This window comes from Drosophila arizonae, chromosome 2 (genome assembly GCF_054131065.1).
Source record: "Drosophila arizonae isolate 15081-1271.41 chromosome 2, UAZ_ARI_1.0, whole genome shotgun sequence".
NCBI classification, from domain to species: Eukaryota; Metazoa; Arthropoda; class Insecta; order Diptera; family Drosophilidae; genus Drosophila; species Drosophila arizonae.
In genome coordinates this window covers 18,396,847-18,420,145 of record NC_142922.1, presented here as the reverse complement: position 1 = coordinate 18,420,145, position 23,299 = coordinate 18,396,847, and the positions used below count along the sequence as shown (strand labels likewise).

Sequence of the window (23,299 nt, the reverse complement as noted above, 5' to 3'; positions counted from 1 at the left end):
ATACTCATTATTATTATTTAATTCAAGTAAATATAATTCAAAGTGTGTATGCTTTTTTTGTGGCTGTGTGTATGTTTGTGTAAGTACAATTTACTGTATCCTTGCTCTCCTATTGCCGTACAACAGCGAATTTTTCAACTAAATTTTCTTTTAAAGTCAATGCATTTTTTGTTTTTTTTTTTTTGGATCACAAAACAGTAAATTTGTCTTAAACGAATTGAAAAATTGAATTGAATTAAACATAGTTAAAACAAAGAAGTATTTTAATTATAAAAATAGTGTAGCTGCTGCTGGTAACTTGTTAATCTCTCTATTTTTCATCAAGTTTTCTTTTGTTTTTAATAATTTTTAGCTCAAAAGTATGACTAACCTTAAACCAATTTCATCTGCGCGTGCGTTCATTTTTTGTTTTAATTTTTTTTTTCTTTTTAATTATTAATTTGTTGTCGTCCACATCCTTGTCCATAACACTCGCAATTTTGTTTTAAACGCTACGTTGCCTTAACTTCAGTCCTTTCGCAGAAAACCTAACCTTAAAATGTATTAAGCTTTCTCAATTTATGTTTTTCTCTTCTCATCATCATCATTATCTTTTTCTTTTTCTTTTTGTTTTCATTTTAATTTTTAATATAGTTGCTGCTGACACTAAACATAAATACAGTACAATGCAGACATATATTAATTTCTCATATTTTTTAAGATTTCAATTTTTCTTTTTCTTTAGTTAGGGTATATATAAAAATGTTTACATAATATAAACTGCCTATCTGCCTGAATTGAATAATGCTCATCGGCTTCACTGTACTTCTAACTACAATTCTAACCTCATCTTTGGCCGCTTTCGCTTCCGTTTCGGTTTCCGTTCCGTTCCGTTAGTTTGTAAATATGTAAATTGTAATACATTTCATTTAAATTCACTAAGAGTTGCACGGACTGTGTTAAATATATATTTTCTTATTTTGTTTTTCAATTTTCATCTTTTAAATAATTTAATTAATTTCATTTTCTTTTGCTGAATTATACCTTCGTTAAACCAATTTGGTTAAATTTTAAAATATGGAAAAATATGTTTTGTGTTGTTTATCAGTTTTCGGGTTTGTTTATGTTTTATTTGCTGCTTTATGCTCATTTTGTTTTGTTTTTTTTATAAAATGCCAAAAATTTGTGCAAATTTCTAATGATTTTTTAGATTTCTTGTTTTTTTTTTTTTTACATTTTTTTTATTTTGCTTTATACTAAAATATTTTTAACTTTAAAATGTACCTTTTTGCATTTATTTATAAATTTAATTTGTATTTTTTTTCGTATTTAGTTTTATTTAAAATATTGCATTTTTACTTTATATTTGTTTGTATTTAGTTTAAGTTTTTTTGTTTTTTTTTTTTTTGTTTTTTTGTTTGGAGGCTTCATCCCTGAGTGATTTAATTTCCTTTGTTTGTCATTTATTGCATTTTTTTTTTTCGTTTATAAACTTATTGTTTTATAACTTCTTATGTGAGTGATTTACAAGAGTATGCTAAACGGAACAAAAACAATTGCGAATTGGATAAGTTCTGCGTGGGCTTTGAAGGTTGCTTATTTCTTGATGGGCTCTGCGAAGTGATTTTCTTACAGTTCTTGACACACTTTTGATTCCCTTCATAATTTATTTATTTATTTATTTCTTAAAGCTATTGACAAAAACGAGAGTCAATTTTAATTTAAAAAAGCCTATACAAAGTACACGATATGATTTCAAATAGTAACACCAACCCGATGGGGGTATTTTATTTGCCAGTCCGGCCGGCTATGCCCACGTCTCACAGCCAAATATGGTCAGTGATACTATTGAAGCTATGAAAAGAAAGTGTTAGTAAGAAACTTAAAAAAATAAAATATTAAAATGTAGGTTATTAACAATATGAGCATAATTAAAATAATTCTTAAAATAATAATAAAAATAAAAAAATAATAATAATAATATAAAAAAAAAAATAAATAAATAAATAAATAAAAGTTAAAAAAAAAAAACAATAATAAAAATAAGAAAAAAAAGAAAATAAGAAGAGATAAAGAATAGAAAAAGAAAAAGGACGGTAATAAAAGAAGTTGCAAGAAAAGTTAATAAAAAGAATAAGAAATAATAAAAGAAAAGAGAAAGGGAAGAGCCAAAAATAGAGTATAAGAATAGAATTGAGAAATCACTAACACAACATTAGCAGCAAAAACGTATGCCAATGCTTATGCCTGGGCATTGTGAGTGGTTTCCCTAAGATAAGCTGATAGTACACTTTTTATTTTAGGAGGAGAGAGCTCTAAGGAAAAAACGTGATAATATTTATTAAAATTAACACAAAGAACATGAAACGCACTGTGCAAAGAATAATCCCTAGTGCACACAGGTAAATGAAGCGGACGATAGTGTCTAGTTGCTCGGGACGGAACCAAAAAATTTAGACGACCCAACAAAGAGGACGTATCAATATCACCACTAATCAATTTATGCAGAAAAACAATTCCTAAAATTGTTCTGCGATTGGTTAGCGATGGAAGATCAATTAGCTGGAGCCTACTATGATAAGACGGTAATCGTAAATTACTGTCCCATCTAAGGTCTCTTAAGGCAAAGAGAAGAAACTGTTTTTGGACCGATTCGATACGATCCTGATACAGTTTATGTTGCGGAGACCATACGACAGAGCAATACTCTAGAATAGGACGCACAAGCGAAGTAAATAAGCGCTTGGTAATAAAAGGATCTTTAAATTCCTTAGACCAACGTTTAATAAAGCCAAGCACACTTTTGGCTTCATTAATGATGGTAGAAATATGAAGATTAAAGTTAAGTTTACAGTCAAAGAACACACCAAGATCTTTGACTGTAAAGATGCGTCGTAAGGAAATATTGCTAATTTTATAATCAACAATTAGAGGAACGGTACGACTGAAGGTCATTGTCATACACTTTGAGCAATTTAGGTCAAGCTGGTTTGCCACACACCAAAGTTGAAATGCATTTAGGTCATCTTGAAGGTGAAGATGTCCATTTGCCCTGGAGTATGGAAGGCAAAGTTTTACATCATCAGCATACATAAATATAGTGGAGTACGAGATACAACTAGGAAGGTCGTTTATAAAAAGGGAAAAGAGCAATGGGCCCAAATGGCTACCCTGAGGTACACCAGACGAAACAAAGATAAGTTTAGACATAGCTGTTCTCAGCAAGACTCTTTGGGTTCTACCCGTTAAATAGGATGAAATCCACGAGACAAGACTGGGTGAAAATCCTAAGCGTTCAAGCTTAAGAATTAGTATGTGATGATGTACTGAGTCAAATGCTTTACTGAAGTCCGTATAAATAACATCGGTTTGCATTTTTTTGGAAAAGCTGTCATTAACAAGCGAAGTGAACTCAAGTAAATTAGAGGACGTAGATCGATTTTGAACAAAACCATGTTGAGATGGTTGAATAATCGATTTGCAAAAATGCTGCAAGGCCGATGTTATGATTTTCTCAAATAACTTCGGAATAGCAGATAATTTCGCGATGCCTCTATAATTGGAAATATCAGATCTTCCACCTTTTTTATATAAGGGAATGATAAAAGATTCTTTCCAAATTGAAGGGAACACAGAAGTATCCAAGGACAAGTTAAACAATTTTAGTAATTGTGACTGAAGAGAAACACTGCACTCTTTAATCACACAACTAGGAATATTATCAGCACCAGGAGAGAAAGATGATTTCAATGTCCTAATGGCTGCAGCCAGAGAGGATGCAGTAACTTTGGGAGTATTTATAGATCCATATTCAGGAAGAGAATAAGGATATGAGTTGCTGTAGAGATCAGGAGAAGAATAAGTGGATTGAAAAAAATCAGCAAATAGATCAGAGGAATCCTGATCATTGCATGTTTTTTCACCTCCAAGGACAAATGAGGACGGCAAACCAGAGGATTTACGCTTCGAGTTTACAAATGAGAAAAATTGTTTGGGATCTCGAGTAAACTGACGTTTGCAACGTGTAAGATAATTCTCATAACAGCTAGAATGTAAAAGATTGAAGTTTGACTTGGCAATGGAATATTTGGACCAGTCAATACTTGAACCAGACTTTTTGTAATTTTTAAAACATTTAGTTTTAATGTTTCTCAAGTTCGAAAGAGTTTTGGTGAACCAAGGTGGCTTATTTGAAGCTGGCGATATACGGCGGAGAGGGACACAAACATCCAGAATAGAGTTTAAGGTAGAATAAAAAAACGATGCTGCTAAATTAATATCAACCGATTCATATAAAATAGACCAGTCTGTTGAATTAATTAGTTCGTTAAGCAAAACGAAATTGCATTTACGATAACAGCGACTAAGTTTAGAAGGCATTGGAGTAGTAGAGGGAGGATTATCGATAGTTAATAAAACCTCTAAAGTGGGGTGATATATATCCTCAGGTAAGGAGAAAGGAGTTGATCTCGCGACATTAATGAGCGAATCATGATTAACAAACACAAGATCAAGAGTGCGATTAAGATGGTTTGAAATAGAGTTCATCTGAAACATAGACAGGTTAAACAATTCATCAAAAAGATAGTGATCAATTGTCGGAATAAAGTAATTTGCATTACAAGTTGAAGACCAAGAAGTGTTCGGAATATTAAAATCACCCAACACAAGAAGACAATCTCTATCATTTACATGTTCATTAACTTGTTTAATACAATTTATGTGGTGAGCATAAACTTGTACATCAGAAGAGGGAGGGATATAAGAACATGTGATGTATAATGAGCACGATGGGAGAGTTAATTTAACCGCTATAATCTCCACATCATGAAGGGACGAAAAGGTAAACAATTCAGAGTGGATAATGGACTTAACCGCAATTAACACCCCACCACCTCTGCGCGACGAACGGTCGAGTCGATAAATAGTGAAATTACTTGAAAGAATTTCACTATTATGAATATTACTACTTAGCCATGTTTCAGTGAAAGCGATAATATCATATTGTACACTGAAACTATGCAAGAAAAGACTTTTAAGTTTTGAGTTTAAGCCACGTACATTTTGATAAATCAGGGACAGCTGAGAAGAGGTTTGTAAGTAATTTAGTTTTTTGGTACAACGTTTGATGAAGATTGCACCGAAGGTAAATTTACTGAAATGGGCATCGATCTGTTACGATTTTTGGGTTTAAATTCATGAACAACTACATGAGGTGGCCAGAAATTAGGATCACAAAGGGTTTTAAAGTATTCTACAGGCACATTGATTTTGAACGAAGCAATTTCACGCGGTGTCGCAAAACTAAACTTCGATATAAAAACATTAGCCGGAATCTTATTTGAGATAAAAGCCGATACTGCCTCAATGGTAGTGTCAGATGAAAGCCTAGATAAGAAAACTTGCTTTCTAGGAGAGACAACAGATAAGGTAATGCTCTGAGAGGCTGACTTATTGTCACTCTTTGTTTGAGCAACAATAGAAGTAACATCCAAATTTGGGACAGGGGCTTGAGTTTCAATAGAAGCCTCAATAGGAGAAACAGATATGGGACAAGGTGAAGGAGGATCTAGAGAATTGGGAGCAGACGACAAAACAGAAGCGCAAGGTGAGGGAGGAGCAAGCGAATTAGTTGACGGTACTATTACAGAAGGAGTTACCGACAACAAAGGAGTATCCAATTGAGAGAGAGGGCTTTCAAAGCCGTACTGATTTAAGATTTCCTCAGCAGCAGCCATGTCACTGGTCAACTGCATAGAAATCTTCTTCAGTTTTAAAAATTGAGCCCTCACAGCACTATACATTTTAGAAAAGTTTATTTGTTTTTCCAAGCAAATCGGACAAGACCAGCGTATGCCTCCACTACCAGCTTTAGAAGTAGACATAATCTTGTCATATTCACGCCCAGTAAGACCTGCACACTTAGTATGCATCATGTTATCACACAGCCAGCAACTTATAAATTGCGCTTGTGCAGAATCAACTGTTTGCCTGAAAGTGCAAGCTTTTTTGCAGCAACTCATATTGGCAATTGGGATAGATCACAAAATTACTGAATGTAAACAGAAATGTAAAAACCAAGAGAGGTATAAATGTGTTGAGAGCGAGTCCAACAACAAACAGCCGTCACAGAGCGCAACGAAAATATATGTTGAGAGAGCGAGTCAACAACAAAAACAGCCGTTACAGAGCAGATCAAAAGTCCTCAGCGAGAGAGTATACTTGCACACCACAAAAATCAAAGATTCAAGGGAGGCAAATACAACAACCGTAGATAGTGAGAGCAACTTATGCACACACTCACACAAACTTAGAAAGAGTGAACTGGGGAGAGCGCCAACAAATAGAAACACTAAAGCAGAAATGCAAATAATGAAACTAATGAACCGACACTGCACACAAAGCTTCACAAATTAAAAAAGCAAATTATTAAAAACACAGTGAACAACGGATCAAACCTTGCACAGGAAAATATAGATATTTGCTATATACAACCGAACCGCAATTATGTGAAATTTAATAAGAATAATTAACTAAGAAAACAAGAATAATTGAAGAGCACAATAGTAAACACGTCTGTTAACTCTCACTGAGAACTCTCTCTGATTGTTGTAATTGTTGTTGGGCAAGCTACGTAAGTGTAGCAAAAATGTGCTATGTATATATATATATACTATAAAGTATTAACTGTATTTAAGTTGTTTTTTTTTTTTTTTTTTTTTTATTGATTTTTTACATTTTTTCTGGCTATTTGTTATATGTAACGTTTGGCTAATACTTTTTGTTGGCTTAATTGCCTTTTGTGTGGTTTGAGTGGCTGCTGCTGCATTTTCTTCATCATCTGTTTTTGTGTTTTCATTTTTGTATTTATAATTAGTATTTGTACTTTACTGCAAGTATTTAAATTATCCAATGGCAACGCACAAAACCGCAAAAGAAGCGAAAATCCCTTTGAAGAATTTCCCATCTGCTTTGCACATCCTTTAAGCTGCTGCATTCTTCAATCACGTACACATTACTTTAAATATATACATATATATATATATATATATACATATATATATATATATATATATATATATATATATATATATATATATATATATATATATATATATATATATATATATATATATATATATATATATAGCTATATATGGAACTTAATTAGCATACATATATATATATATATATATATATATTGTATATAGCTAGAACATTGATAACTACGCAAAGAAAGTATGAACCTACTTTCAATTGGATATGCATAAGAAAACAAAAGCTAAACAAAATACTGGGAATTATGTGCAAATGCTGCTATGAGCAACAAGTTATTAGTATTTAAATGCTTAGTATTTGAAAAGCTTTTAGCAATGGTGTTATCAGAGCAAAAGTCAACAAAAGACCAACAGAGAATGCGAGAAAGAGAGAATAGATAATAAAATTATATTGTGTGATTTAATTGCATTTAAAATATAAGAGTACTCTCTTGCCAATAGTCTTATATTGTAAACAGAAAGTGAGCACAATCTAAAATTTCTAATTACTATATTCGTATCTCTCTCTCTTTCCTTTCTTTGTTTTAATTCTGTAAGCTAGTCAATATTCAGCTATATATAAGCATACTTTTTCAATAGTTTTGATCTTCAAATTAGTTATAAAAGATATCTCTACACGCTCTCTTTTATCACATATTTAAATTTATGAGTTGTTCTTATAAAAGCTCTAAGAGTTTAATATACTTTATCAAAAACTTGTTGCTCAAAGCACATTTGTGTGATATTTCAAAACAATGTTTATAATATATGTGAAAATTGAAGAAAATGCTAAACGAAAGCATTAAAACTATTTGGTATTAAGATCTTTTTTTTTTTTTTTTTTTTTTCATTGTATATTCGTTTGAAGCATTCCGTATAACTATATGCAAATATGCTGGTACATCATATGATAAAACGTATATTGGTATTGTTTAGATCTTTACATTAATCTCAAAAAATGCTATGTATTTGAACAGTTAATTACTTTTTCACTTACATGAAGTGTTTGCACTTTATTTCGGTTATTGTTTTATGCCTTTCATTCATCATATACTTTATCCACAATCTTATCTCCTCGTCTCTTCTCTTTTTTTTTTTGTATTTGGTATAAGTTTTTCTGTTTTTCATTTGCATTTATATAAAAATATTTGTTTATTGAGTTTTATTGCAGTTATTGTTTTTGGTTAGCTGTTTTGTTTGTTATTGTTTTCTACTATTTTGCATTCCTTTAGAGCGATATATTGTTGTGGCTTTGTAGTGGTTAAATATATATATATATATATATATCTATAGTATGTATTTATAGACATATCTATATAGATCTGTGGTACTGTATTTAATAGTATTTTGTGTATTTTGTTTTTCGTTTGGTAAGCATGATAGAGGAGGTTGGCTATAGCTGTAGAGTATACTGTAGAGTATGTCTTATATGGTGTATAGTTGTTCGGATTTATCTTTTTTAATGGATAGTTAATTTGATTCAAACGACGACTGGAAGTTGGGCATGCAAAGACGCTAGCTTGTATTGCATTCAACTGTTTAGAGTTTGTTTGCCTCGCTTTGAACATTAAGTTTAAAATTTCTTAAAAATACATGACATTTTTCGTAATTGTTCAAATAAAGTATAAGACTAGAATTATATATATATATCTAGATATATATATATATATACCGTCACAATTTGACTTAATTAATATGCGCATCAAATGAATTCGTTTTTCTCATTTTGCTTCTTTTTTAACTCTGAAACTTATTCTAGATACATTTATTTAAGTTGTTGCAAGAAATAAACGAAACAAAAAGAAAAAGAAAACGAAAACTCAAAGAGGAATAACATAAAAAGAAAATTGCACATTAAATTGATTTCCATTAAGAATTATACGCTTACACTTAAAGGCTTTCATTGTTGTATCATTTTTGTGTGTTGATTTTTTTTTTTTTTTTTTATTAAATTTGTTTTTGTTGTTGCAGCAAAGATCACAGATCCTCAGAAATAAAATGAAAGCCAACTATGCGCATATTTTCATTAAAAACCTCTAGCTCGAAATTATTTTCATTTTTCTTTGCTTACATACAGCGTTTTTCATTTGTACATTTGAATTGCTATACTTTGTTAAACTGTTTGTGCGAAAACGTGAACTGAAAGAACCAAAGTTAAAGAACTGAAAGTGTCGAAAACAAAATTCAACTAATACTTTGCATATATTATTTTGTATTAAAACTTTTCTCTTCTTATATGTTGTTGTTGTTGTTGTTGTTGAGAAGGTTATTGGATTTGGGTGACGCTCAGCAGGACTTCCGGTAAACTCTTAAAACATTTCAAAAGCAGCTAAATTGTTGCCAACAGCTTTCATGTCTGTTGGCAACAATTTAGCCGCCCTTTGTGACATGAAATGTATTTAAGAATTTACCAAAAGTCCTTGTACGAACCTCAGGAACCGTGTAGCGTATTATTTTGGGCATTGTTGGCGCCGGTACCGCCGCCGCCGCCACTGCCGCTCACATTCTGTGCCGAGACCTCAGATTTGACGCGGCGCGCAATATGCGAACGCGTATGCTTGCGCAAGTGATCCTTGCGGTAGAAACCTGAATGAAGAGAGAAAAAGTAGATATTAGTAATTGGATCGGAATCATATAAGCTCGCATTAGATGAAGTAAATGGCTAGTTAAATATTAAGCAGTGATCACCAAAGCGAAACTCTATTCAGCTGACGCTCTCCAGAGAGCATTCCTCTTCAATATTAAGTCTTACTCTTATATTGGCTCATTCAAGTCTTATACTCGAAGCAATCGAGAACTGAGCGAACTGAACGGTATTGAGTGCCATCGTGAGAAGCAGAGTAGTTGTATTTTGCCGAGAGCAAACTCTTATATTACCGCCTGCGTTATGATCTATAATCTATCGGGAGTAAACGCTTACTCCTATAATAATTTTCAAATTGATCTATCGGGAGCAAGCGCTTACTATTCTATTAATGATTGAATGATTGATTTCTCTATTTCCTCATTGGAATTACCTTTTCCACACTCGATGCAGACATGCTTTTTCTCACCCGAGTGTATGACAATGTGCAAGGTGAGCTGCTCCTTGCGCTTGAAGGACTTCATGCAGATCTAGATTGGCGATGGGCGAAAGTAGCAATGGATTAATTACATCAACTAAATGGGAGGTATTAGATCGGCACTTACATTGCACACATGCGGCCTGTCCGGTATGTGGGAGAGCTTGTGCCTGGTCAAGTGATCCTTGCGCTTGAGCGCCGCATTGCAGATATCGCAGACAAAGCGCCGCTCCACGGCATGCGAGATGACGTGCTGTTCGATCAGGCTGCGGTCCGGATAGGCCATTTGGCATTCGGGGCAGCAGTAGAGCGTGGAGCCGTCCAACGCTTTCGTTTCACGTATTTCACCGGGCTTCGGGCGGGGTTTCTTCTCCTTTGGGGGTTTCTTCTTTTTGGTCTTCTTGCCGGTGGTGGTGGTGCCGCCAGCGGCATTCGTGGTGCCCACTGCCGCTCCGCTGCTGGAAACGGCGGCTCCATTGCTGACCGCCCCATTAGCATTGCCATTGACGCCGTTGGTGGCTCCGCCGTTGGCCAATCCCGCGCCATTCGCATCTGTCATGTTGGTCATGTGGCCGCCGTGGTCCATGCCCACCAGCCCATTATGATGGCCGCCCCCATTGGCGCCATTATTGCTGGGCGTCAATGCCACACCTCCCAGCGCCAAGCTGGCCAAATTGGTGCCATTCTTCAGGACATCGCCGGTGGACTCCTTTTTTATTGTTTCCGAATACTTGAGGAAGTGCTGTATGGAGATTGGCAGTGTTGCGGATAGCAAATGGGATGAGTAGTCGACCGTGTTGGCCGTATTGGCCAGCGTTTGCCACGATTGATTCACATTCTGTAAGATTTGCTGATTGAGCACTGCGCGCGCGGAAACCCAAAACAGTTGGAAAACATGTGAGTATATATGTGTATGGATATGTATTTATATATATATTTATATGGGAACTTTTGAACTTCTTTTGATCAGATCGTAATATAATATTAATAATTATTTAGTCTATCTATAATTGAAAGCAGATCGTAAAACAATATCAGACAGAATCTCTTCGATTGTAGCTCTTCATTGAAACCATTTATACCTGAGCTTCAGTTAAAATTGAGTTCCGATGAGGTCTTGATAATATATCTGCTAGGGTTACTTAGCTACGATAGATTCAAAATAGAAGACTTTTCATGGTCTAGCTGTTTTCAGATAATGATGATGCTGCTGCTGCTAATGGACACACCCAGGACACAAATCCAGCCTGCAGCCCTCCCTTCCACATTTGTTACTCTATACCCCCCCCCCCCCCCCCCCACACACACACACACGACAACACGCCCAGACAACAGGCATTTGTACTAAAAATGTTCACGCCCACCTCAACGCTAGCAGTTCATGCATTATCTAATAGCTTCCTGGATAATTTTCCTGCTATATGAAATACGAAAAGCAATGCCACAAGAAGAAAAAACCTACCCCAACAACAAAAAGCTTTGGCTTGGCAACACACACAGTAGTGGGTGTGTAAGGGACCGATTGTTTGTCTGTGTGTGTACGAGTTTGTGCGAATATGCTGAATTCTATTTTCTTGAAAATCCCTGGCCATCCCCCAGCCCTATATCTGCAGTAACTGGCGCCAAGGACACACAGCTCACATGCCGCATCTCTAACCTTAATTTTCTAGCCCATTCCAGGCCCCCCTCTGCTTGCTTCATGGGCTTGAGGCTCAATCTTTCTGGCTGCTCCTTTAAAGTTAATACGCCCACGTGGAAAATGTCAATGCGTGTGCGAAAACTTTCTGTTCGACAACAAGTAAACACCATTTCATAAAACTTGCTAATAGGAAATACACACGCACACACACGCAGTGGGTTCATAAATTGTTGGCAGATAAAAGTTCTTGAACGGTCCAAAATCTCAATCCAGACAGGGCTCAAGTTTTCTCTTTTCGTTTTGCCTTTTTATTTAAATAACAGTTGAGCCGATGCGAGCCGAACGCTGGACTGCGGAACGGGGCCGGTGTGCACGAAGTGTAATGTGCGTCCTTGAAATTTCAGGCCGTATAACAGATAGCAACCCAAAAAAAAAAAAAAAAAAAGGAAAAAAGGAAACACAAAGGGAAGGAAAAGTGAAGCACATGAAGCTCCTTCCCTCCGCCATGTCAGGCCCTCTGCCCCCGGCTACCATGAAAGTCCCCATCCAGCTGCTTGGGTCGCCGACTCACCTTCTTCCCGGTCTCGTTCAATTTTTGGATGGATTTTACCCTTATGATCCGCTGCTGCTGCCGCATTCAAAAAGTTCAGATCACTCTGTGGTTGCGAGTATGGTATGGATATATTTTGACCATATTGCATATTATTGGCCGCCGAAACTGTAACATATAAGAGAAAGAGTAACATTAGAAACTGATAGCTTAAATATTGGGAAAATTATTTTTTTTAGTTAGTTTTTGAGGTTAGTTTAGGATATTTACACATGCTCGAAATTGCGCTAGAATCACAGCCTTATTTAGCTACTTTATAAGTATCTGTTTATATATATATAACTTTTGTCAATATATTTTTGTATATGTATTTTGTATATTAGATGTGTACTCCAGCTATTTCTTAAATTTGTTTAGTACGAGGTCGCCGCAAGCGAGCTTCAGCAACGACTAACTACAACTGACTCGAGGCCTGGCGTCTGGCTGAACAGCAGCTACAGCTGGCAGCGGCAGCGGCGACACACGAACGAGGATCGGGTGCCGGCTGAAAGCGGACGACTGTTCGTTTTTATGCACGATGTCTGGCAGTGTCCCACTGCCGCACGATTTGTACCTCGTGGGTGTGCGGGTGGGTGTGTGTGCGTGTGTGTCTGTGTTTGCATACATATACATACATGAAGTTACTGCCTGTCTGCTTTTGTATGCGTACGTGTGCCTGTGTTCGTGTGTCTGTTGGAGCTTTCCTAGTAGTTGGCAACACTGGCTGGCTGACGGCTGACATGCGTGAGTTGTTGCTTTAGCCGCTGCTGTTACTTTTAGGCAGCTGTGGGCATGTCTGCCTGCCTCCTTTATTCGTCGCCGCGTTGCCGTCTGCCAAGGCCAAATTTAGCGCCCACACAGAGCCAGAGCCAGAGAGAGACACACACGTGCGAGCCACGCATACATAGGAAAAAGGAAATTAAAATTGAAAACGCCGGTCCTGCCGACGCGCCTCAAATGTATGCTACACATACACATACATACATATATATATATATATATATGAGTTCCTGTGTATGTGTGCTTATTTTTCGGTATTGCCTTTTGCAGCAACATTTTGCCGGGCGCTCGTTTTTATTAATAAATATTTTTTGGCTGTTGCCAATTGGCCCGGTTTTTTGTTAGTATTTTTCTTTATATTTGCTTCCTTTTTCCTGATGAAATGTGAGCGAGACAGAGAGAAAGCAGCAGACACAGGACATGTAGCTTGTTTGCAGCAGGGTAAGTAGTAACTAAAAAGGTTACAAATTTAATAATAATAAAAAGAGCCGAAATATTTAAAAGCAATGTATATATGTGTTTGTGTGGCTGTGTCTTTTTTGTGTGTATATTTGTAAGAGTGTGTGTGGGCGTGTGAGTGTGAGTCAAACGGGTGGCAGACCCTCGTATAAATTAACTTGTGACCTTGCATTATAATTCAACACATTTCTTATGCTTTAATGCCCTTTGTGAGCGTTGATCCCACAGTCTCACAGAGCATACTTTTGGGGTAAACGAATTTAATACGCTAACCTCAATTAGCCAGGTCATATGTGTGCAGACGGATGTTGTGAGAGGAAGAGAAATTGCCCTGCTCGGCAAATAAAGGAAACCGACTAATGGGATCTAATAAAGGAAAGTAGTCCGAAAGGAGGATTAAGCTGAAACAATTGACTAGCGAACCATAAAAGGCACCCAAAAGGCATCCTTCCAAAGCAGCAGCTTAACGGAAATTTATTTCACGAACGAAAGTATGCTCAAAAGAAAAATTCTCTTTAATTAGACGAACTAATTGCAAATGAACACATCTGCATTTCAACAGAGAAAATAGTATATAAATTTATAAATAGCATATAAAAACCTTTAGCTTTAGTGCTAAAAAACTTGATTAATATATTAATTTACTGAATTACGAAAACTATTTAGGGAAAACCTAATGCTTACGCACGAAAAATCGATTTACATATTAGGCACAAAAAATCTCGAAGTGCGGCAAAGCGAACGAAAGTAAGTAAAGTAAAAAGGCCGAGATAATCAAATATTATCCAAGCAATTAAATTCTCCCATCCCCATTAGCAAACAATGTAAGCTGTTAGACAAATGCAAGACTTATGTAGCGGTAATTAATCAACTAAACAGAATGAGTGCACAGAGCGAACAGCATGCCCCGAAATGTAGACAACGAAAAGTGACAGAAAATAACCAACTGCCCATAAAAATGACAAAACACGAAATAACAAAAACAACACACACCCGCACACAAGTCAAGGAAAGACAAAAACGAAATGGAACATGGAACGGGTACTGAAATCAGGCGGCAGAAAAGAAGAATAGAATTGACAGACGAACGGAAATTCTGGGCTAAACCTGTGTGGAGCCATGACTACGTCGAGCCACGGACAACACACAGCAATGCTGAAAGCATGCGCTCCATTTTCCATCATCAGCGTAGCCGGCATTGTCGTTGTAACATTTCACTTTTCACTTCACTTTCACATGGGCCACATGACAACAACCAGCACCAACAGCAGCAGCAGCTCGAGCGCACCAGCTCCAGCTCCAGCAACGGTAGAAATAGTGGCAGGACGACAAAAAGGCATGAGCTAGAGAAACGGTAAATGAAACTCTCGCTTGTTGTTGTTCCTGCTGCTGCCTAGCAACGAGTTAAAGTCGGTGAAAACTGAAACACGGCCAAGCGAGAGTGAGAGCTCGCCCAACTAGAAAAGAGCGTGAGTGTCGGCAGAGAGTGAGTGAGAGAAGAGCGCGCGCGCTTTTCTATGTGTGCGTGTGTAATCACAAAGAGAGAGAGAGTGTGTGTTTATTGGGCGCACACTCTCCAACCCACAATATGGCGACTGCCTTAGATTTGAGTGGTATATCCAAAGTGGAACAAAATGGAAAGGAATTCGCTGGGTTTGGAGAACGTAATGTGAAACATGGCGTTGCGCTCTGTGTGCCTACTTTTAAGTGTGTTTATAGTGCCGGCACACACAGTGAAAGCAGTGAGAGAGACTGTGTGAGAGAAAGAGCGCGCGCGCAACAGCAATATATAAATATATAAAATAAAAAAGGAATATATATATATATATATATATATATATATATATATATATATATATATATGTATATATCAACATACAGATACATATATATATATATATATAGATATATAAGCATACATATATATATATAACAAAGAAGAGAGTGAGAGAGCGTGCGATGTTAGCAAAAACTGCAACCCCTATTAGAGTTGGGGATTTTAACGCCCGCTGCTCGGGGTTTGGGCGTATGTAGCGCGACGCGGCGCCAGTCGCCAGAGTTTGAGTCATCAACGGCAGCAACAACAGCAACAACAATAAGCCACTCAAACCACAACAGAGTTGCCAGAGGCAGCTTTAAGCCTTAAAGCTGCCATATGATATGAAAAAGCTTTGCTTGGCTTTATTGTTTTACACTTGCCTGCTTGTTGGAGCGGCTTTGGGGGTAGACAGTGGAAAGGGTAGATCTAACTCAATTACATGCACACTCATTGGGCTCATATGTATTAACTCCATATATGTGTATATATACATATGTACATGTAAACAGTGAAAGCTCTAATAACGAATGTGTACAGAACTACTTTTAAAGTTGTATTTAATTTCAATTTTTTTATTTGGTACTGCGTCGTCAACAATCTGCGTTTATCTAATTATATTATTATATATAGTCTATATCGTGTTCTTGTATTTCATTCTTGTCCCTTGTTTAGAGTTTTTACTGTATGTGCTTAGGTACACATCTACACCTAAAGTCTGACAGACTTATAAGCACGCGCATTTTTAGTGTTGCATAGCGCCAGGCGCTGCTTGCCTCGTGGGGGTGTAAGCCCAGCCAGCAGACGCTCACACTCACACTCGCACTCACACTTCCTCTCTTGCACACAGAAACATCTACACACCCACCCACATATCCTCTGTTATGTACACATAGAAATGAGTACATAAGTGCAAATAATTTATGGGGGGTTGCGACCCTTTTGACAAACCGCAATATTATCACATACTCGCACGCCCGGCTGGTCATTTGCATGGCATATAGAATTACCTGGACATACGGATCGTGTTATAATAATGATCATATTAATAGATTTGTATTCTATGTAAACTAAGGACATGGCTAATTTTGAGCAACCCAACCCCTAGCTGAAGCTCTCCCACTCTCTCACACTCACTCTCTCAGCATTTTTGTATATTTTTCTACTCATCCCTCTAAACACCCCGATGCTTTGTCATCGTTTAAACGGAAAAATCAATGAGCCACAAATGATTTCTTTTATTTGTTTTTTTTTCGTATCCCCTTTTATGTTTTTTTTTTTTTTTTTTATTTTGCTAAAGAATATCTTTTATTTGCCTTGCATTTTTATATTTACTTAAAGAGTTGCCCCAGGGTTTGATGAATTATGTAAATTGTGCGCAGAAAAAAGAAGAAAGTAAACAAATATTTACATCAGGTGCTTCAACTTGAAAGAAATTCAAGAGCAAACAAAGACCAATGTCATACGGACAACTTAAGGAAAGTTGCAAGCAATATTTAGACTATTTGCAAGATTTACATATAAATGGAACGCAAATTTGTAAACAAATATGACTGTAATATTTATATTATTAGTTGGTGTTATTAGTTGATCGTCCTCAGTAAATATTTTTAAATTTCTATACAATTGGTTATTTTCTAGAAAAGTCAATAAATTTTCAAGTAATGAAATATGGTATATCTTTAAGATTCTAATCATAAAAGACAAATTTAGGCTTACAAAAAATAGTGGACCTACAAAAGCAATGCGACAGAGATGTCTAAAAGTTTGCGTTTAAGGCTTAGGCTTATCTAACCATATTATTAATGCGATGTGGTAACCCATGTAATGTAACCCACCTGAACGCGGCAAGTTGGCTCAAAATAAAATGTGATGAGCAGGTGGCATATACCACGCACATATATATAGTTTATTAATCCACACTAGTTAATTCACTCTCAGAATCTTATGTAACATTTCTCAGCTTCTTTCGCCGTCATTGAATCTTTACTGTATATAGTTATTATTAGATATATATTAGATATATAATATTATAATATATTAGATATATAATAATAACAACTAATAAAAATAATAAAAATTTTGGAGATTTTCCTAAATCTATTTATATTTCATAGTCAGCTAATATTCTATGTAGATATGCCAACGTTAACCAGGACAAATAAAAAGAATTGAACAAGTCAAAGATTGTCTGTTCTGATTCGATATCTCAGATGATTTATGAAACAAGAAATGCTATCGTTCCCAAAAAAAAAACTGGACTCTTATTGTTGTTGTTGTTGTTGATAATCTAACTAATAAGCGACAAGAAAATGTGGCAGTTGGATGAGCAACGGAAAGCGGGTAGAGGTCGGGGTGACAGCGGTCTACCTGCATAAGCTAGTTGCAGCCATACACAAACACACACTCACACACACATTCACTCACGCATATAGATAGATAAAAGACCCACTCACACACACTCAAACAACCCAGACACACGCATGGCCACATTTTCCCGTTGTTGCAGGTAAAAAAAGAAGAAATAAATAAAATGAAAATGAAAAACCAAAATGAAATAAAATAAAACGTTAAACTGGAAATGGGAAATGTAATGCGTAGAGCTAAAAAAGCTGGGATCAATGAACTATAGAAAACAGTGGCAAATGGCATCGCGTTCGAGTTTGAGTTCATATTCGAATTCGAATTCGAGTTTGAGGGATTTCAGGTTTGAGTTTTGCGTTCTTCAACTGGGGGCGAAATGCGTTTAAAATGAAAACAAATGCGTAGAGTGAGCAACTAATTATGCAAGTGAATGCAACTAATTATAATTAAGATAAACAATGGCTGTGCAGTATCCAAAGAGGATTGGCAAAGGTATTGATGGGTAGAGATAGCGAGTCAAATACATAGGTAAGGGGCAGTCAGTTCTCTATCTTTATAAAAGCAATAGTTAAACGCTAAAAAGGCTAGGGAAGTCAGCGGCGTAACTGTGAAGTAGTTCAAATGCAACTGAAATTATGACTATAAAAGTTGAAGTACCTTAAGCCTCAAGTAACCTGTTGATCTTTGTACCTAAAGATTCCACTGAAAACTTTAACAATCAACTTTGAAAACAACAACGAAACTATGCGTGATCGGTAAACTGATTAACAAAATAGATATTAATTCCATTAAATTTGTAATCAAAATTAGACAATAGATAAAAATCCTGAAGCATATTAGTGGCGGATCAAAAATTACTGAATCAGGGAATCCTTTAATTGGCCCATTGACATAAAGATTCAATTGAACCTGCATCAGAAGGGCATGAACAATATTAGATTCTTTGTTCTTTATAACTGTATTAGATTCAACTAAAGAAAATAAATATAATGTAAAATATTTATATTATCCATAGGCAGTCTCATTTGAGTTTACAGATTAGTTGATAGAAACTTTATCTGGACGAACAGCTTATGTACAAGGCGTTGCGTTGCATTTTAGGGGTTGAGCTGTCAGTCACCCTGCCACAAAGTGTTGCAGCTTGGCCAAAAGGAAGTCAGTGCAATTAAAAAGGCAGCGACGCTGCCCGTTTACAAACGGGGGTTGGGGTTGAAAACTGCGCACGCATACACGCACACACTCATACACATACTCATGCTCAAACTCCCCCATTTAATTGTATGTGTGTGTGTGCGTGTGTTGAGTAGCTAACGACAGTAAAACCCACCCCCAGGGCCATACAAAGTAAAATGCAGCAAATTCAAAAGTTATTTGAGTTCATTGCATTTTCAAGCGAAGCTAAGCAACAGCAACGAAAACGACAAGAAGAGCGAGAAAAACTGGCAGCAGTAGCGGGCACGCACGCAGACACACACATACACATATACGCGTGTATTCGTTGCCAAATGGGGGTGGGTGGTAATGACTCAAAACATAGCACAAGCGAAGGAAAAAACAGGAACAACAACAGTGAAAAATCGTTAGATTCGGTTATGATGACAGGCGCACCCGCTTTAATATTCCACGAATAGTAGAATATCACACAAATTGAGCGTGTGCATGTTTTACCCTATGAATTAATTAATTTCACTCAAGATTAACATACACAAAGATTTGTATACATTTTTTTCATATTTCAATATTCAGTATAACTTTTAATCGGAAAATCTATATTCTTTAAATTAACAGACTTAATATTATTAAGTATATATATATTGTGTATCCTACAAATGGAAACCAAACAATGATTATTCCAATACTAAAGTCAGTTCAATAAAATACGTACTATATATTATGAATTAATCTGAGATCTATAACTGATTTTCAAATAAAAACCCGTTTTTTGACAGGTGGCAACTCTCTTTTGAGCGCAACATGGCTATAATGCATTTTTTTCAATACGAACTAGTTCTGTGAGCAGCAAACGAATCATTAAGCGGCTGATTTGTTGTTTACTTGCGCTCTCGCTCTAACCAATAGCATGTCGTATGCTGCGCACAACGAAACCAAAAGCAATGCAAACATTAATGCTCTTATACATGCGCAGTTGTTGGCTTTTTTCTTTTGGTATTCTTCAAGTTGATCCTCAGCGCTCTTCTTCTTCATAATCAAAACATGAATGTTGTGCTAGTTACACAGGTTCATAAGACCTCAAACGACGAATTGTAGTGGATGGGATAGGAAAAAGCAAATCGCTGCCGCTACTTGTGTTGCTGTTGTTGTTGTTGCTGCTGCTGCCGCTGCTGACGCCAGCCATGGCGTCGCTGGCGACTCGAACGACAGCGACGTTGGCAGCAGCAGCAGCAGGCGAAAATAAATCGATAAAAATAAAATAAATTTTTAGTGATTATGTTGTATACACACATGCACACACATGTCTCTATTTACATGCATGTGTCTACACACATATATAAAAATGTACATATATGTATATATATATATATCAGTTTGTATGAATGCATGCACTTACCGTTGGGCACATTCTGATTGAAATGATTGCCATTGGTCTGATAGCGCTGAACATGATTATCGCTGCCCGCTGCAGCGGCTGCAGCGTTCACCGGCGGCGTACCAAATGCGCCCGGTGTTTGTGCATCAAATTTAGCAGCAAACTGATGAATACCAGAGAAGGGGCCGCCGAACGCGGAGAAATTCATCATGACAGTTTTATGTTGTTAACAGGGCTTCACACATACACGCACAGGCCGCCGACTTACGCGCGCACACACACAGGCAGGAGCCGAGCTGCCTGTGTGTAATTGCTGCCTTTTGTTTTTTTTTTCTTTCTTTTTTGTGGAGATTACTCCCTAGCCGTTATTTGATTTTGGGGCTTGTGTAACACTTTCGCTTTTTTGTTGGTTGTTTTCAAATTGCACTAGCCAACACTAACAACAACTGTAACTGTAACATAAACGTTGCGTCGAGCCTGAGCAACTGAAATACGATCGAATTAGAGAAGCAGAAACAGGCGATGTGCGATGACGATGTCGATGACTATGCGGCGCTTTTTAGCTGTGGGTGGTGCTACTTGGCAGGATTTGTTGTTGTAGTTGCTGATGTTGTTATTTTTGTTGTTGCTACTCTTGTTGGTGGGGGTTGGTTTTTGGTTGGTGTGGCGTGGCGTGGCGTGGCGTGGCGTAGCAAGGAACACACACAAACTGACACTCGCGTACACACACGTTTGTATGAGCGCGCGATTGTATGCAGCGCTTTGCTTTTGGGGGTAGCAAATGTACAACTTTCAATTTCGCTTAAACTAAACACACACAGAGACAAAACACACAACACCAGTAGACTCGAATACACACATACACATACACACACACACAATCACACACGAGGCAACGTCGAGCGCGACGACGACGACGTCGACGTCGAACAACAACAATAATAAAGTAGAATTAAACGAAAGTCACGCTTACAACCGGCTCGTCGAGGCTCCGACATCAAACTAAAAGTAACATTACAACGAAAGAAAGCGGAAACACTGGGGCAGGCAACGGCAATCAGGCGCAGGCAGCGACTGCGACTGCGACTGAGCCAGAGACAGAGAAACAGAAACACAGACGCCAGCGGCACAGCGACGCAATGGACAAATGACAGTGACAGCGCAGCTCTCTTTTTTTGTATTAGTTCGCTAATATGTGTGTACATACGTACATGTGTATGTATGATTGTGTGTGCATATGTGTACAGTGCTTGTGTGCGCTGTTTTGAGGGTGGAAGTTTTTCTACTTCTCTGGAAAATGTGCGTTTATTTGTACATTCTTTACAATGCGTTTTTGGTTGGTCATATGACAACAAACATGCCCTACACTTGATTAGCCAAAAATTAAAATATGATAAAGTATAACTAATATTTAAAAATATATAAACTAAATCCATGAGTCTTATTCTTATACAAATTATATCAAATTAAAATTATTATATAAATAATCTTATATTGTTGTGAGTCGTGGTAAATTTAATAAATTCGTCTGAAATATAATTATGTTAATGTTTAATAGACCAACCAAGAATATTACACTAATTAAATCAAATACAAAATGCCAGACCCGTATAAATTCTACAGGTACAGGGCATTCACAAGTAGATCATCGCCAACCAAAAAACTCACAAACAGCGTGCCTTGTAGTCGTATTTTTATTTGGTTTTCCAACTTTTGGGGTTGTGTGGCCTGGCCGTCGCAGCCGCAACGAACGGCCAGTGCATTTATATATGTACTATGTGATTGTATATACATACATATGTACATATGCATAGATGTTTGTTTATACACGCGTCTATATGTAAGCATTAACGTTGCTGCATACGTACGTTTATGTGATTGTGTGTGTCGTGTGTATGCATGTATGTATATATGTATGTTTTGGGATGTCTAGAAACGCACAGCACCATTCTCGGCGCGTCGCAGTCGCTGCATTTCATTCTGCCGGCGCTGCCTTTGGGACTTGTGTTAATGAAAGTGAGTGCAGCATCAGCATAAGCACTTGTCTGTATGCGTGTGTGCGAGGACGGGACGCTCTAATAAGAGAGCAGTAGCCGCTGCTCGCAGAAGCAGCAGCCTCTCAGCCAGCGGCACTCTCACATGTATTTGTTTTTGTGCCTGTGGCTGTGCCCGGCGTGCAAGTGTTGTATTATTGTACCGATGCCCTACACCACACATAGCGTAAACAACAGCAGGGGAAACAAAATAAAATGGCATATAGAATTCAAATTTAAAGCTTAAGAACTGTTTTTGTAGCTTACAAAAATACACATATCAAGTATGATTCCCAATAAACTGGTTTGCAGCGCAACAAACAGCCGCATAGACTCTTAAATCGCTGAAGCGTTTTCCTTCTTTTGTATTCCTTTGTTGTTGTTCTTTTTTCTCCTGCTCTGGTCTTCTATTCGTTGACTTATTGTGAGGGTTGGAGTTTTTGACTTTCCATGCGTTCTTTTTAACTTATATTCGCTCAATCTCTTGCGCTTCTCTTTCCCATCTTCTGTGCACTCTTGTTGTTGTTTTTGTGTTTGGTGTCTCTTTCAATGCAATGCCTTTGTGTTTAGGCTGCATCTCTCTCTCAGAGCTCTTATTGTTACATGTGTGTTTATCTTTCATTTCCATGCACATTTTCCAATTACGCGTTTACTTCACGACACATGTATAAATGTGTGTGTGCATGCTTGTATAAGTATGTGAAGACGTGCTTTATGTTTTTATTAGGTGCTTTAATTATTAGCTATTTTATAATTATAACCCATTTGACGGCGCAGTAGAACAGTTAGTTATACGCACATGCAAGCATGCTTTTCCTATTTGTTTTAACGCATACATGAATATACACAAACATCTTCTCATGCTGCTGGTTGCGACCTCCATCTATTAATCACAGGCACAGCCCATGTCATCATCGATTCTGTCTGTACATTACATATGTATATGTATACATATGTATGTATGTACAAAATGCATGCATACATATTTATGTG

General features: G+C 36.9%; 1 protein-coding gene across 2 annotated transcripts; it reads right to left on the bottom strand.

Annotated features, from left to right (window-relative positions):
* Nucleotides 1-1,264: 1,264 nt before the first annotated feature.
* On the bottom strand, nucleotides 1,265-21,326 carry l(3)neo38 (C2H2-type zinc finger domain-containing lethal (3) neo38). Of its 2 annotated transcripts, none has more exons than XM_018018654.2 (5): nucleotides 20,295-21,326; nucleotides 12,289-12,435; nucleotides 10,206-10,939; nucleotides 10,034-10,130; nucleotides 1,265-9,602 (listed from the first exon to the last, which is right to left on the bottom strand). In XM_018018654.2, the coding sequence occupies exons 1-5, from the start codon at nucleotides 20,482-20,484 to the stop codon at nucleotides 9,448-9,450; spliced, it is 1,323 nt and encodes a 440-aa protein (XP_017874143.2). In that variant the 5' UTR covers nucleotides 20,485-21,326; the 3' UTR covers nucleotides 1,265-9,447. The 2 variants fall into 2 exon arrangements, with proteins under 2 accessions (XP_017874143.2, XP_017874144.2); XM_018018655.2 differs by lacking the exon at nucleotides 20,295-21,326 and adding an exon at nucleotides 12,538-12,719.
* Between the last annotated feature and the right edge of the window lie 1,973 nt (nucleotides 21,327-23,299).